This window comes from Danaus plexippus, chromosome Z, assembly GCF_018135715.1.
Source record: "Danaus plexippus chromosome Z, MEX_DaPlex, whole genome shotgun sequence".
NCBI lineage: Eukaryota > Metazoa > Arthropoda > Insecta > Lepidoptera > Nymphalidae > Danaus > Danaus plexippus.
Genome location: NC_083559.1, coordinates 10,348,510 through 10,363,201, shown reverse-complemented (window position 1 = coordinate 10,363,201; position 14,692 = coordinate 10,348,510). Strand labels below are relative to the sequence as shown.

Genomic DNA, 14,692 nt, shown 5'->3' with positions numbered 1-14,692 from the left:
AGTGAAGCAGATTTAAAAGTGATCGTAAAATGCATGCGTGATCATGCTTGTCAGTTAAAAGCGGGCTTAAATTCTTAGTTAAGTTTCGTTACTTACCGTACATGGAAATTAAAATTTAACTTTATTAAAAATTTACAAAAGAATTCAAGCAAAAATTACTTAAGTACTGAATGTTCCCTTCATTTTTATTAAATTTGAGGTTTTTGAATGCTCTAAAATTACTAAATATAATTAGTTAAAACCACAGGTTACAGTAGTTATTAATAAAATAAGCAATGAAGAGTCAGTGAGTTAGTTTTTGTTTTAAATCTGTATGGAAAATATGTCACGTTACTGGTAAAGAGGAAGATAAAGAAGCCATCAGAAAATTAAATAAAGGCCTTCGAGCGCTTTTCAGGGAAACACATTTTTTAAATAATACCTACTCCAGCTCGCTTAGAAACCTTTTGGGGTCAAAATTTATATGAAAAACGTGTTTGCGTTTTATCAAAAACCAAAAAATAGATACAATTTAGCCTCGAATAGAAATAAATGTAATATTTGTGAATGTTACAGCTGTTAGGAATCATTATTTTGAATTAATGGGAAATGTAAGCTTCTATCGAGTCAGGAATGATTAAGAGAAAATATGTATGTTAAATTTAAACAAATTTCAATAAAAAGCGAAGAAAATTAACTCCATTTTTTTTAACTAGAATTAGTTTATGAACATTTAGATTACTAAACGTTCAAACTCAATCTTAAATTCAGTCTTAACCGTATATAAGACAAATTTAATTACTTTTCAGATCTCTTTGATTTTAATCTGGTTATAAAATAATGTGAATTTTTGTGATACTCTAATTTAGATATTATGCTTATATAACCAAATTAATAAATGATAAATTTAATTACAGTTAAATAGACTATTGAGCACTCTGTAATAGTAAGAAAATTAATTTCGGACTGTTTTATGTATTTTTTTTTTTTTTTGTTCTATTTAATTGACCAGAATATAAAGTAGAATGTGCGCAATTGAACAAACAACACAGTATTGACATAGACATTACAATAATACATGAGATATAAATAAATCTCATATAATATTAACGCTCACACACACAAACACATAAAATATTAGACCAGAGCAGATCTCCGTTTTAGTTATTTGATATAAGATATTACATTGTTCAAATGAAGATTTTATTGTTGCAGCGAGAAGCCGACAATATGCCCATCATACAGTCGTGTTGCTGCTGGCGGAGCCTCCGTCGAGGATGTTACGCCGCTGCTCTTTATACCATGGTGAGATATAAAGCACTATTAGCTTTTTTTAATTATTGAAATTAATCTGTTATACCAAAACAGACTTTCCGATCCACTCTTCATCATAGCACTTATGAATCTATATGTATATGAAGTTGCAGATGTGTTGAGGCCAGGAACTATAATCATTGAGGGTACAAAATAACGAACAATAGAGATTGTTACATAGAAAGAGCTGAAACTGAACAGCCTCCTTTATTATCATATAAACCCGGATGTATTAAAGTAATATATAACTATTCGTTTCACAAATCTTTTTCATAACAGGGTTTAGGAGCCGTAAATGCGAGAGGTAGCAGTACAGAAGCGTCTGTTCATTTAAAATGTTCACTGAACCTAGCTTCTAAATTAAGAATTTATTATAATATAATTTATTAATAACAATTACGAAAAGAATAAATCCTTAGCGATATGGAAGTCATTAAGACATTCATCGTTGGTCGTGAATGTGAATGTGTAAGTAATAAGATCTAAGACAACATATAGAGAATTAAAAATTGAAAGCATTAAAAATCTATTCTGTTTTTAAAAGGAAATTTCAACTCAGATAGGTATTAGTGAGGATTTGAAAATAGTACTTAGAACATAAACCTTTTAAGCAACTTGGGGGCCATTGTGCTTGTATGTACAGTTTCTGGAATTTTTCAATGGTAGAAAAACTGCTGTTCGGATACAATATAAAAAAGTGTGTTTTTAAATCTATTTCATTGGATGTTGTTTCATTGGATGTTTTTAAATCTATTTCACTGCTCGTTTATTCGTGACAAGAACAAAAAGGACTTTCTACTTTACTTACAGCTTGCTATTCTTAATGAAATAGTGTTCACTGTAAGAATTTGATTTAAATACTTGTTTTGCTTGTTAGCTTTAGTTGAATGCATAGTTATCATTATCATCATCCAATTAGGGATTATAACTTATTAAAAAGTTATAAAAAATAAGAATTCCGCTTCTTATGAGCATCTATAATAATGATAAGTATTTTTTTTATTTTTAACAAGAATCTGTCATGGATACATATCGAGTTTTTTCACTGTGCCGATTATTTTTTTATAGACTCCGTATGTTTATTTTTAAATTTTAGTACAATATAAAATTTCTAAATTTCTAAGGTTGTCTGAAAGAAGTCACCATAAAACAAGACTGCTTTTAATTTCGTATACTTTTTATATATTTTTTTTTGTCATTTTATTATCTGTTTTTTTTTTCGTATTTTGGTATACCATAAAGAATAAAGTAGTAATAGTAATAAATTGGAAAAGAAGAAATCACAAAAAAAAAAAAGAAAGCAAACATTGATCAAGTGCAAATCCTGCAGTGGCAAATTGTCAAAATGTTTTTATTACAGAATGACATAGATCTCTAGCTCTATTTAATAATATTCTAGCATAAGAACGGCAAGTTTGGCTAAATGAAAATGTAAAAAAAAAAGATTTCCTAGTGTTAATTCAGTTTCGTTCTGTGAGCGGTTTACTTTATCTAGTCATGATTAGGTGTCTAATCAGAAACAACAAGGTTCATTTTTATTTTACCATGATTTGATATATGAGAAAAATATAAACAGCGCCTCTTCACAGCCTTATATTAGACGCGGGTAGAGCTTCTGGATAAGTAAATTTCACAAAACGCTTTTACGTTATATAAACTGTGTTAAGTTCGTTACAATACATTATATTGTAACATGAATAAGTAGTATTAGATAAAAATATTCTTTTATTACAGCTCTTGTTTATATTTTCATAAATCTAAATAGTAATTGAAACATAAGTAGATATTTATGACAAATTGTTGATTTATTTACTCTATATGTAAATTTAAAAAATCAGCAAGTAATCAACTTACAGTGTAACGCTTATTGTTCATCTGAGACAAATAACATTTGTATTTTAATACTAAATGAGACGAAACCTCTTAGCATTCAATGGATTCGCCGTGCGGGTGCTGGGTCCATTGTGTTGCAGGGAGAGGAGCTTCAACATTGCCTGGGACTTGCGACCTAGGTGTAGGTTTAAGGGCCCCCTAACTAACGCGCGTTAAACGCTCACCTCCACTGTCCAAGCTCCTCTCCCTACTTTACCAAATTTGAAAAGAACCTACTAGGGCTGCCTTCGAAGCACGTTCCAAGAATGAATTGATGTGAGTTCTGGACAGGCCCAAGTCTTTAAGTAGGTTGTAGAGAGATATAGCCGTTATACCTCTCGCCCCCACTTCTACCGCGTATAAATCCACGAAGAACCTTTTTCGAGTGAGTTCGTTAGTGAGCTCGTAATATTTGTTGACCTTGATGGTATGGTCTTTGGAGATGTTGATTTCCCAAGGAACCGTATGCTCTATCATTACAACGCGCTTTAAAATTCGCGAATACATAAATACGTCTGGTCTGGAGGCGAACGCACAAATATCCTCGGGGATTTTGTATTGTTTTTCATACGTATCCATCATTATAGTCCAATCCGTAGCTGCTTTAAGGATGGAGTAAGGCTTGACTTTTGATTTTATAGCCTTAGTGCCCTCTCTCACAAAACCTACTGATAGCTTGTTCTTGGTTATTTCCCTTTGCGCTCTGGCTACCGAAAGACTAAACGTTTCACGTATGATTTCCAGAACCCTATCGTGACGACGCGAGTATTGAATGCTAACCAGGAGTACCTTACATCCCACCAGCAAATGCTTAGCAATTCCAACTGCCTTCCCACAGATAAAGCAGGTTTTTTCAGTACCTTTACCCCATCTTACAAAATTACTCTGATCAGGGAGATTCATTTGTAACGCATTGAAATAAAATTTCAGCAATACTGGCGATCAATCAATAGCGATCAAGGTGCACCGTTTTAGTGCTAATGGGATGCAAAAATCTCCTATGTCTAACCACTCGTTCTGCATCTCTGAACTAATTGCATGAATCTTATACTTATATATCTCGTCTCGCCGAATAAAAGACTTCAACATATTCGTATCTTGGGCTTTCTTGCTTGATCCTAACCCTACACTGTTAATTTGTGCTCTTATTATAAACTGCTTATGGAATTGAAGTCGTGACTGGGGCATCTTTGTTTTTTAGGAGCAATGTAAAGACTTCATCATAGAATTGCCCCGGGATATATCTCTTGGAAACTCTTAGATGTTTAAAGAGCTCCGATGGCCTTTTTAGACTCATCCCAAAACTTTTCCGATCCCTGAAAAAAGCTGATCAGCATTTAGAGCCAGCCCGAGTAACACCTTCAACATCTTTATGACGCCTGCATTTAACTTTGACAAAAGGGTTTTATTAAAATCATAAACGAGGAAAGGCCAATTAAAACGTGAAGTTAGATAATTATCGTAGATCCAAGCTTTTTTAACGTTTCTGATCTGTTGGCTATCTACCTTGTTGAGATCGTTTAAAAAGCTATCTACTATACCTTCTAAAGATGGAGTACGACCTATATTATCAATCTTCCGACCGAGAAATTTAAATGGTGCATTTTCTGTAACCGTAGAAATGCATTGACTGCCTAACGATAAACCCGGATCGTATGAGGTGTATCTTGTATTCCGCCTACCGAGACAGAGACAGTGACATTTACTTGGTTTTGTCCTCAATCCATCGGTCCACTCACAGAATTTATCCACTTCATCTAATAGTACTTTACAGTGTTTGGGGTTACGTGTCAGTATTGCGAGATCATCAGCGAAGGCTAAAATGGATTCCTTGTATTTATTATTAAACTTGAACCGATACCCCCATTTTTTCTCGTTGCTTATTAATTTATCTACTAAGATGTTAATTACAATATTAAATACCCTTGAAATAGTCATACATTGTAACTAAAAGTTTTTGAATTATTAGTTAGTAGTTAGTATTTTAATGCACAATTACGTAGGTTTTTTCTTAATATTTTTTTCGAACGGAGCCCGTAGTAACTTTCCTTGAAAACCATAGTTATTACTTATCTCAAATTAAAAATGAGCGACATCCTATAAAATCAGTAGTATATATGCATATTGGCTCTAGTGGTTAATGTTTACTAACTTAAAGTAATAATCAAAAAACATAAAAATATTATACAATCAAAAAAATAAACTATAATTTTATGTTACAGAATTAATTTTAACCCTTGGTATTGAACTTAAAACAAATTGTTGTCAACATAAGAAGGTCCAATAAAGTCGTGACTAATAAAAAGTAGATAGATTTACTTTATACATCAGAAACAACGTGTCAATATTGGGAATCGCTCGGAGTTGATTTTATTGACTGGGTTTATATGTAGATTTCAAACAAAAAAACGAATGTTTTTTTAATATAGGCCAGGCCATATTAGCCTACAGTTGAAAATTCTATTTAAGCAAATAGTAATTTGCTTAATATAATAATAAACATTACTTTTAATTTTTTGGCTCTCGTCAAAAGATTGAAGTTTGAGCTCACTTAAATATCCATGTGCGTTGGTGGTTCCTATTCTACATTACATTCGAATAATAAAACGTTTTATATGGCATAGTATACTTTTATTCATTATATTTTTACGATAATACATAAGGATAAGATTTTGTATAATCTGTAAATGGTATGGTATAATCTCTTAATAGTTGACAACTGTCTCTCGGAGTTAAATTTGAATTTTGTCTCCGCGTTTTGTTCCTTGTAGAAAAAGTTTATATTTGGATCAGAATAAAAAAAGAAAAATATCCTCAACTGAATATGCTAATATAAGATAGCTGTATGACTAACTAAAACAAAACTAAATAATTAAGCCTACATCACTAATAATAATAACTTCACCAAAATTATAATGATATTTACACTATCCCTTATCGATAGATATTAACAAAACATCCCATTCTATATTAGTTTATGCTCATTTATCATTAAGTATCTTTATTGTGTTGAATCTTAATTAGTGTAGGTTATTAAAATTACAAACCAAAACGACTAGTTATATTAAAAAAATCCGTAAAAAATATAGTAATCGTTAACCGTAATTTTATATTATGATATTAAAATAAATAAATTTAAAAGTACATTTTCATAAAACATTTTATATTATTAAACTTTTTATGACATAATAATTATATATTTTTTCTAACAGTTGTACAACCGTTTTGACTACTTCTAGATTATATTTCTAGAATTTAATTTAATTTTACTTTTTCTTTTTTAATTCTATCTCCATCTAGATTATTCTTTATAACATACTTTTTAATAATGCAATTAATTAATTAATTGAATTGCTTAGGCTAAATTTGGTATATCAAATTGGTCTGTACTCAATCCTTTCTTCTTGAATACTATTTGCGTACTAGTTAAAACTTAAAATTTTATTTATTTTTTACTTATTTGAAAACAAAAAGAAAACAGTTTGATGCTCATAATACGTATAATGTAATATTTTATTAGTTAATGAAAGTAAAAGTCAAAGAAATATAACCATTCCTAACCCTAAAGGTTTGTTAATAGAATGGAATTAAATTTTAATAAATTATATCGAGGGGCGTATTTTAATTTATTCTAACCTCAGAGCTTGTACAGCTTTAAATGACATTATAACGTCAAGAGATAATTATGTCTTCAATTGACTTGAGGGAACACGGAAAATCATACGTTTGTAAGACTTACACGCAGAATGAGTTTCTATTAGACTATCAGGGTAAAAAATTACATCCAGTTGAGACGAGAGAGCAGAGCGAAGAACTGTTCGGGGCCGACGGAAAATTGTACTCGATTTATCACTGCTTTCGCCAAATGTTTTTTAATATAACGGAATGGCCTATGTTAAGGTTTGTTTTTCATTGTATTTTTTCTTCACCAGAGCGCGTAAATTAAATAAAACAAATATGTTATATCTTTGAATTACGTATCTTATTATTGAAAATTATATTCATATTTTGTCACACTGACGGTCTTGCTGAGTACTTCTGCTCTTAGAGCACTATCACGGAAAATTATTTAATAAATCTGCATAACGTTATGATTACAAAATTCGTGGGCATGACTTAAAATTAGCTTGACTTTAGGTATTTTCGAAATTTTGAACTATAAACTAAGTACTGTCAGAATATTTATAAATAAATATAATATAATGTACCTAATACTTATTTTCTTTTAATATATTTCATTCGGTGTATGTGACATATACATTTATATTTTATTTATTCACTTATTTTTATGAATATATGTTAAAATACAAACTAAAAATTTCCATTTCCTCAAATCCTAAGCTTGTTTCCTCAACAATGTCTCGCGAAATCATTTCGCTACTTTCATTCTTGGTTCTTTAATAAACATTTGTCGGTTTATTTAACTCAAAAAGATTTTTTTCATTTCTTATGTTTATTTATTCTTTATTTAATATCGTATCGAAATTGAGTTTTGGACAGAAACTTAATATTTCGCTGTTATTTTGAGGTGTAACTTAGTGAGACCTGATCTTAGACTTTTAATGAACAGTAACTTGTTTTACAGTTTTTAAATCATAATTAAACGACACTATTTGGTCCTAAGATATTATTGATCTTTCTGTTCTGCGCTGCTTCAATATTTAAAGTCTTATATCACAATGCGTCATCTTCATCAGAGCTGACCAATTTTTTATAAAAATAAGTTTATCGTATTTTTTTAATTTAGCATTTCATTCTTAATTAAAGTATTAGTAATATATTTTTAACCAAAAACAAAAAAAAAAAACATTACATTTTCACTTTTCATATCATAAATATATATATTTCAACAGGTCTACTTCTCGGTGACCATAGTGACAATGGGTCATTTTATCGAAGTAGAGCAGCGGTATCTGAACGGAGACATGGTTGAACCGGAGTCAGAGAGCTTCCTTGAACCGGAAAAAATTACTCCAAGTAAGTAAATTTAAAATGAATAATCTACGAATTACTAATTAATGATCACTGTAGAAATTAACAACACTCTGTTCTTTTAATCAGAACATTATGTGAAAGAGAACATGCTGTTAAATGTTCTGTTTAAGAATAGAAATAAGATAAAACATACTAAGTAGAGAAAGGGGGGCTTGCGTAGATTTATATAGTTCACACGTTTAATTCAATAGCTTACGACCACACTCCTCCTTAAAAGTAAAAAAGGAGATTAGTTTTTATTTACGTTTTTAAGGGACAATTTAATATTTATTGCTGGTAATGTTAATTTCGTATGTTTCCATTTTTACTTACCAATTAGATCCCTCGAATTTAGGAATAAAGCGTAACTAGTAAGGCGGGTAAGACATTGTTCGTGAAAATTTACTAGCAGATGTCTTTAAATATTTTGTAAATGGACGATATGAAATAGGAATGAAATGAATAATTCTAGAATTATTTGTCTTTATTTATTTTATTACACATAGTTTTAAGCAAATCTATAGGTATTTGGTAAATAAAATATTAAGAAAATACTTACAAAAAAAAAATAGTATAGAAAAGTGATATTATAATATAAAGAGAAAAATAAGAAAGTCTTCACCATTTTCAAGAAGGAAAAAAATATTATATATTGCTATCCAGACTTGAGGTAACATATAAATCAAATTATCTTACAAAATAATTTTAAAAAAGAATATCTATATTATAAATTACGTCGACATTGCATTGGCTTAACCGCACTCATGATAGTACTTAATTACTTTAAAGTGAATCCGAGTGTCTAATAAAAGTTGAAATCATGATTCTTCGCAATCACTTTTATGTTAACTTTGCTCACAAAGCTCCAAAGTAGTGGTGTATTTTAAACAAGTAAGTAAGATTATTGATCAGGCCAGTCATAGACGGGTTCTCTATACTACACAGACAATGACTCAGCAGGCATCTTGGTTGTTAAAAATTTCGTTTTAAAAGAATTCCCAAAGTAACTTACCCTGTTAATTATACGGTCTAATATACATATAGTTAATAAGCGGGCGCTGTTGATCGATGGATACGATGCGATGACCTGAAAACTACCCTCACGTGTATACCCTCTACCTCTACATTTTGCCATATAAGTTACATTATTATGTAATGATACTTTTGTATAGACAGTTAAGTACAATATGCGGTATTATAACACGAGTAAACTAAAAGATTTCTATATTTCATAATAAATCTCGCAAGTTATTAAATAAAGTAAACAAGTAAGTAAGTTAATTTTAGAAGTGGAACGAAAATGTTACCTCAAATACTTCAAAACATTAACCGAATTAATGAAAAAAAGTACACTCAGATACGGAGATTTTAAAATTTTTATCATATAAATATATTCTCAAATGACACTTCATTACTGTGATATTTATAAAATAAGCTTATAAAAACTTTACAGTTACCAATTTTATTAAGAAAGCAGAGGAGAAGTCTTTGGGGGAAAATTCACCGGTCTTTGATATTATCATCGGTGGTGCCCCCGAAAATTTAATTTCACTAAGACGGCCAAAGTAGACATCAAATTTAATTTGAAATTAAATAATATTACCTCTAAGGGCAGGTTATATAATATGAGTTATATTTAAATGAAACTACTTTTTAATATACTTTCAATATCTCTTTGCAACCGGCTAATGATCAAGATTAGATTTTGCGTTTACAAGAAACTAAATACGTGATTGATTGTAATATTATATTTAAACATTACATAAATATTACTAAAATGTGGGACCCATGATATGATCTCTAACAATAACTTAGAAATTAGAATATATTAGAAAGATAAAAGAGACATTTATAAAATAAGAAAAATGAAGAAGATAATATTGATAAAGATACAAATTTTTATATATAAAACCCAATATATAATTATAAATGTGCTATTAGTGAATATGAAATTGTTTTCTTGAGAAATTTTGTTAGCAGCGATTACAATTACAATGTAATATCATCAGCATTCTGAAATTCATTGTTAATAGAGCGGGCTGTGGGTACGTGAATTCCTCGTCAGCCATTTCTAATGTTAAATCAGTATTATCTAATGACTAGTAAATTATATAAAAAAAGTTTGTTATTTGTTATCTAAATTAAATCATCGTTTAGAATGTATTTAATTCAATTTATTTATTTTATTACGACAGGCAACTTGATTATTACTGAAAGACACATGAACATGACTTGTTAACAATTTTATTTTTGCATATTATGGAATATTTTTAATAAAAATATCATATTATTGTCGACAACAAAAGGTTTTACAAATAATATCATAAAAATTATGACATTGTTGAAATAATGAATGCGTTTCTGTATTGGAGCGCATAACTTTTTGGTGAGTATAACAGTGTTCATCCAGGTCACGCTGAAAGAATGAACCACTTGACACGATTTAACTACAGCCCGCATAATATATTGTTGTACACAAAAAACCTGTTGCCTTCAACTTCGTATGTTAGTAACGAGTTCGAGAATGAACAATGCCCATTGGATTGATGTAGACTGTTCTATCATAATATATGGGGAGAAATAAAAAGATATGAAATAGACTTATAATTCATAGAGGTAGTCGTTTAAGCATAGTTCGTTCTTAGCTCTTTACTCTACACTATAATGAACGTAAAGTGAGAGCTCAATGAGGTCTCAAGCTGTACAATTTGGGTTTATATGCGAGCTTAGTCTTAGCTAAGTCTAGTCCAATGAAACATCGATTGCTGAAAATGTTTATCATCCAAAAATAAAAGGTCTAGGTTCTTGATTTTGGGTATAATTTCAATTGCAGTGAGCTAACTTGTACTTCAAGTCAATTTAATGTTTTATACTAGAATAATGAAGAATACGTTAGATACAAAAGTCTTTTCTTATAGAGGTGTTTTATTCCTTTAATTTGTTTCAGTAACTGTCTCACTGAACATCACTCTGCTGGCTTGCAGTACACTAGGCCTTATTGCGTGCGTCCTTCTGATATTCGGTGTACATAAGGTAATATTCAATATTTTTCTAATTCTTTATATTTGTATGAGTTGCCGAAATAAGAGCTTGTCACGCATAAAAATCAATATAGGTTATTAAATATTTTTAACAACGGTATTTTAACATTATTAAAAAAATATATATTTTTCAATAATTTATAGTTTTAATGATATTGAAGGCTTTCGGGAGGATAGATTTATATAAAAAAATATTTTCAGGATTTATCTCCGATTTTATAACGCTACGTCTACCTTTCATCTCGTCTGTCGAAAGGCGAGACGGCGGTTAAAATGTACCATAATAAAATCAAGCAGTAAATCCCAAAAACAAAGCGTTTGATATAAGTTTTATTTAAAAAAATCTCATTTTCATTAACTTTTATTCAAATTAATTGCTTGGCAACAAATAATTTTAAAGATTTTGAGATATAAATAGGTTTGTTAGTTTTTAGTTATGACAAAAAAAAAATTAAAGTTTGAATAGATGAAAAAGACGCTACAAAATAGTATTTTTCTTCAGCAATGTGTATAAGGTTTTATTGACAGAAGAATTCAATAGTATTCCATAATATGTAACATTTGACTAGTGACACATTGAGTTCGATGAATTGATTGACCGAGATTATTTCATGATATTAAAATCGGCAGACAAAGATCGTGCTTGAATACTATTGAAATTATTACCCTTTTTTTTTGATGACGTAGGGAAACTCTTTTTAGGAGCCGTCTAACCGGCCTAAAAAAAAAACATTTGTAATACCCTACTCTAAACCTGCACAGACAACGTATCAATTTAAAGTAATTGATTTAATTTAGTATCACCAATTTATGTATTTTAAAGAGAATTGGAGTATATGACTTACAACTAATACTTAATAGGTTATTTATATTTAAATTCTTACTAATGATTTATTGTTCGTTTTAGGATATAAAATTCATGCTGTTGCCGTGGGTTTTCGCAATGGGACTGGAGACGCTGGTTGAGGTTGTCAATCTCGTGTACCTGTTCTATCTACAAACGGTGAGGCTCATATCAGCATATAGCAATTTTTATATCAACTAAATTAACATTTACATCATCAATAAAACAGCGCGCAGTGCGACTTACAAACGGAATATTAACAAAAATTATAAGCAAGCGAAATTTTATGCTCTCCTGTGTACAAAATGCTTGCGTTAAAAAAAAATTTAATTGCGATCTATGAATGTTTATTTCAATTATAATGTTTAGTTTTGTAACAATTTAAATGAAGCCTTTGTTTACAATATTTCTATTGGGGACCCTGATTGAAATATTCTTTGTACATTTAGCGTATATCATATAACAACAAATGGCTATTAGTATACGGAAAGCAAAAAAAAAAAACAATTATTTTTAGTATACCCCAAATGTTTTATTAAACAATACCATAACACTTTCCGTTTATATATGATTATTTTATATAGTTTTCTACTATTATGATTGTATTATATTAACATTGCTTTGCAGAAATTGTTTCAGAGAATGGTTATAAGTGTCTTTAAAAGTTGAGTTCTGTCATGGGATTTTAACTCAATTAATAAAATAAATTGCCTCATCAAACCCTAGAACCGGACGTAAAATTTTGAAAGCAAAGATAACATTGATTATAACTTTCTTTTATGTAATATAATAAAATCGATGCACAATGTTATAAATTAAAAATACATTTCCTCATAATTAATAATTTCCATAAAAAATTAAAATTCCCATCGCAAGTACAAGTTCACGAATACATGTTGACATTAACCGTGACAGTTTTTACTAAACTTTTTCTTTAAGAATTACCATCGCCGACATATTAATAAAATAAAACATCTAGATATTATATATATACTTCTCTTTTTTTTTAACAACACTGATTTTCATATCTTTGGTGTTATTGGAATATATTTTATTCTGATAGTAACTAAACTGTGGCTTGGTTTCAATTAATACGACAAATCTAATTAATAAATTTACTGTATTAATACAACAGTCTGAAAGTTTTTGTGGATTAGTAAAAAATATAAAGTTTGAAGAAATATAAAGGTTAGGTTACCCTTTTTATTAATCAAACTAGTTTTGTATGAGATTTTTCTGCATTTTTTAATCTTATATTAAAAAAAAGATTATTTTGTCTCAAAATAATTCGTTAATATATAATTCGTACATATTATAAATTTCTTCATAAGTGTTCTAGATTATAGGTTCTATGAAATTTTCATCGCAAGGAAATTTTAAAAAGGTAACAACTGGAAAAATATCAGTCGACCGTTCTTTATACTGAGTAATATTATTGTACTATTTGTATTATTATTATTATTAAAATCACCAAGTATTCTTGGACTCCTATGAATAAATAATTTTTTTATAACTTATGACATACATAATAATCTTTATATAAAGTCGTCATTATTCTTATTAGGTATATGAAATGTGCTTGAAGTAAGTATCGTGTGTCAGGAATTATATTTTGTACTGATTCAGATTTTCATCTAAACTTACTTCCTCAGGATCGTTAGTTTCTTAAGTCAGCCTTAATTAAGTCTTGTACTAGGACATATCGTTTAAAATAAACTTTGCTAGTAAAATAATAATGCGTGTAATTGAAAACATTGCGAATAAAAAAAAAGTTGCTGCAATTACTTCCTAAAAGTATATTTTTGATTAGTGAATTTAATTTTTCGACACACACAATAGTTGTTAAAGACTTATAAAATTGTTTCTTTTACCAATCTATAATTTTCCATTCACTTACTACGACAAATTAGGAAACATATTATATCCATTATGGTACATGGATTTTATATACAGAACCTTTATTTGAGTTTCCTTTTTCATGACTTTGTAATTTGATATTTATATTATTTGCATGATTCTTTGCTGAGGCGATGTTGTTATAAAATATTTCTTGTACTCAATAATTCAATTGACTTATAAAAATAAAATCTGCAAATTGAAATTTCAAGTTGCTTTTGATATCAACAATTTTAATGTACATAAATACACTTTACAAATTCCTTATTACGAATTCGTATTTTAATACTGACATATTAATAATAAATTTAAGCATTTCTTAAAAATAAATTATCTAAATAAAATTTCATACAATAATAATATGAAATAAAATACTTATGCTTTTTTTTTAATTCTCCTTTTAATGGTAAGAAATTTCTACGCATTTTTGAATTTATATAATAAAAAATCGGTCCTTAAATATGACATGTATGGATTATTTCTAGAGAAAAGCTTACAGGAGCCTCTTTCATATATTTTTAGTTGCATTTTTAACCTGTATTATTTCCTGTTCTCTATTTTCTGTGAATAGCGATCTCGCATTCTGCAAACCAATATAGCGACTAACTTCTAAATTCCTTACAAATTTACCATCTGCTTTAGATATTCAAACAGTCCATTGTCATGCAAGCTAGATTATTAAACTAGTAATTTGGAAGGGTTAACTTTATAGGGAATTTGATAAATGTAATGTATGGTAGTAATTAAATGAATCTCAGAACATACTTATCCT

General features: G+C 29.0%; 1 protein-coding gene across 1 annotated transcript in view; it reads left to right on the top strand.

Moving 5' to 3' along the window:
- Nucleotides 1-14,692, top strand: part of LOC116777930 (uncharacterized) — a 67,341-nt gene that overhangs the window by 11,043 nt on the left and 41,606 nt on the right. The window contains exons 2-5 of the mRNA XM_032671742.2: nt 1,195-1,284; nt 8,019-8,142; nt 11,087-11,172; nt 12,088-12,183. Coding sequence (XP_032527633.1) covers nt 1,210-1,284; nt 8,019-8,142; nt 11,087-11,172; nt 12,088-12,183 — 381 coding nt within the window. The 5' untranslated portion in view covers nt 1,195-1,209. The remainder of the gene's footprint in view (nt 1-1,194; nt 1,285-8,018; nt 8,143-11,086; nt 11,173-12,087; nt 12,184-14,692) is intronic.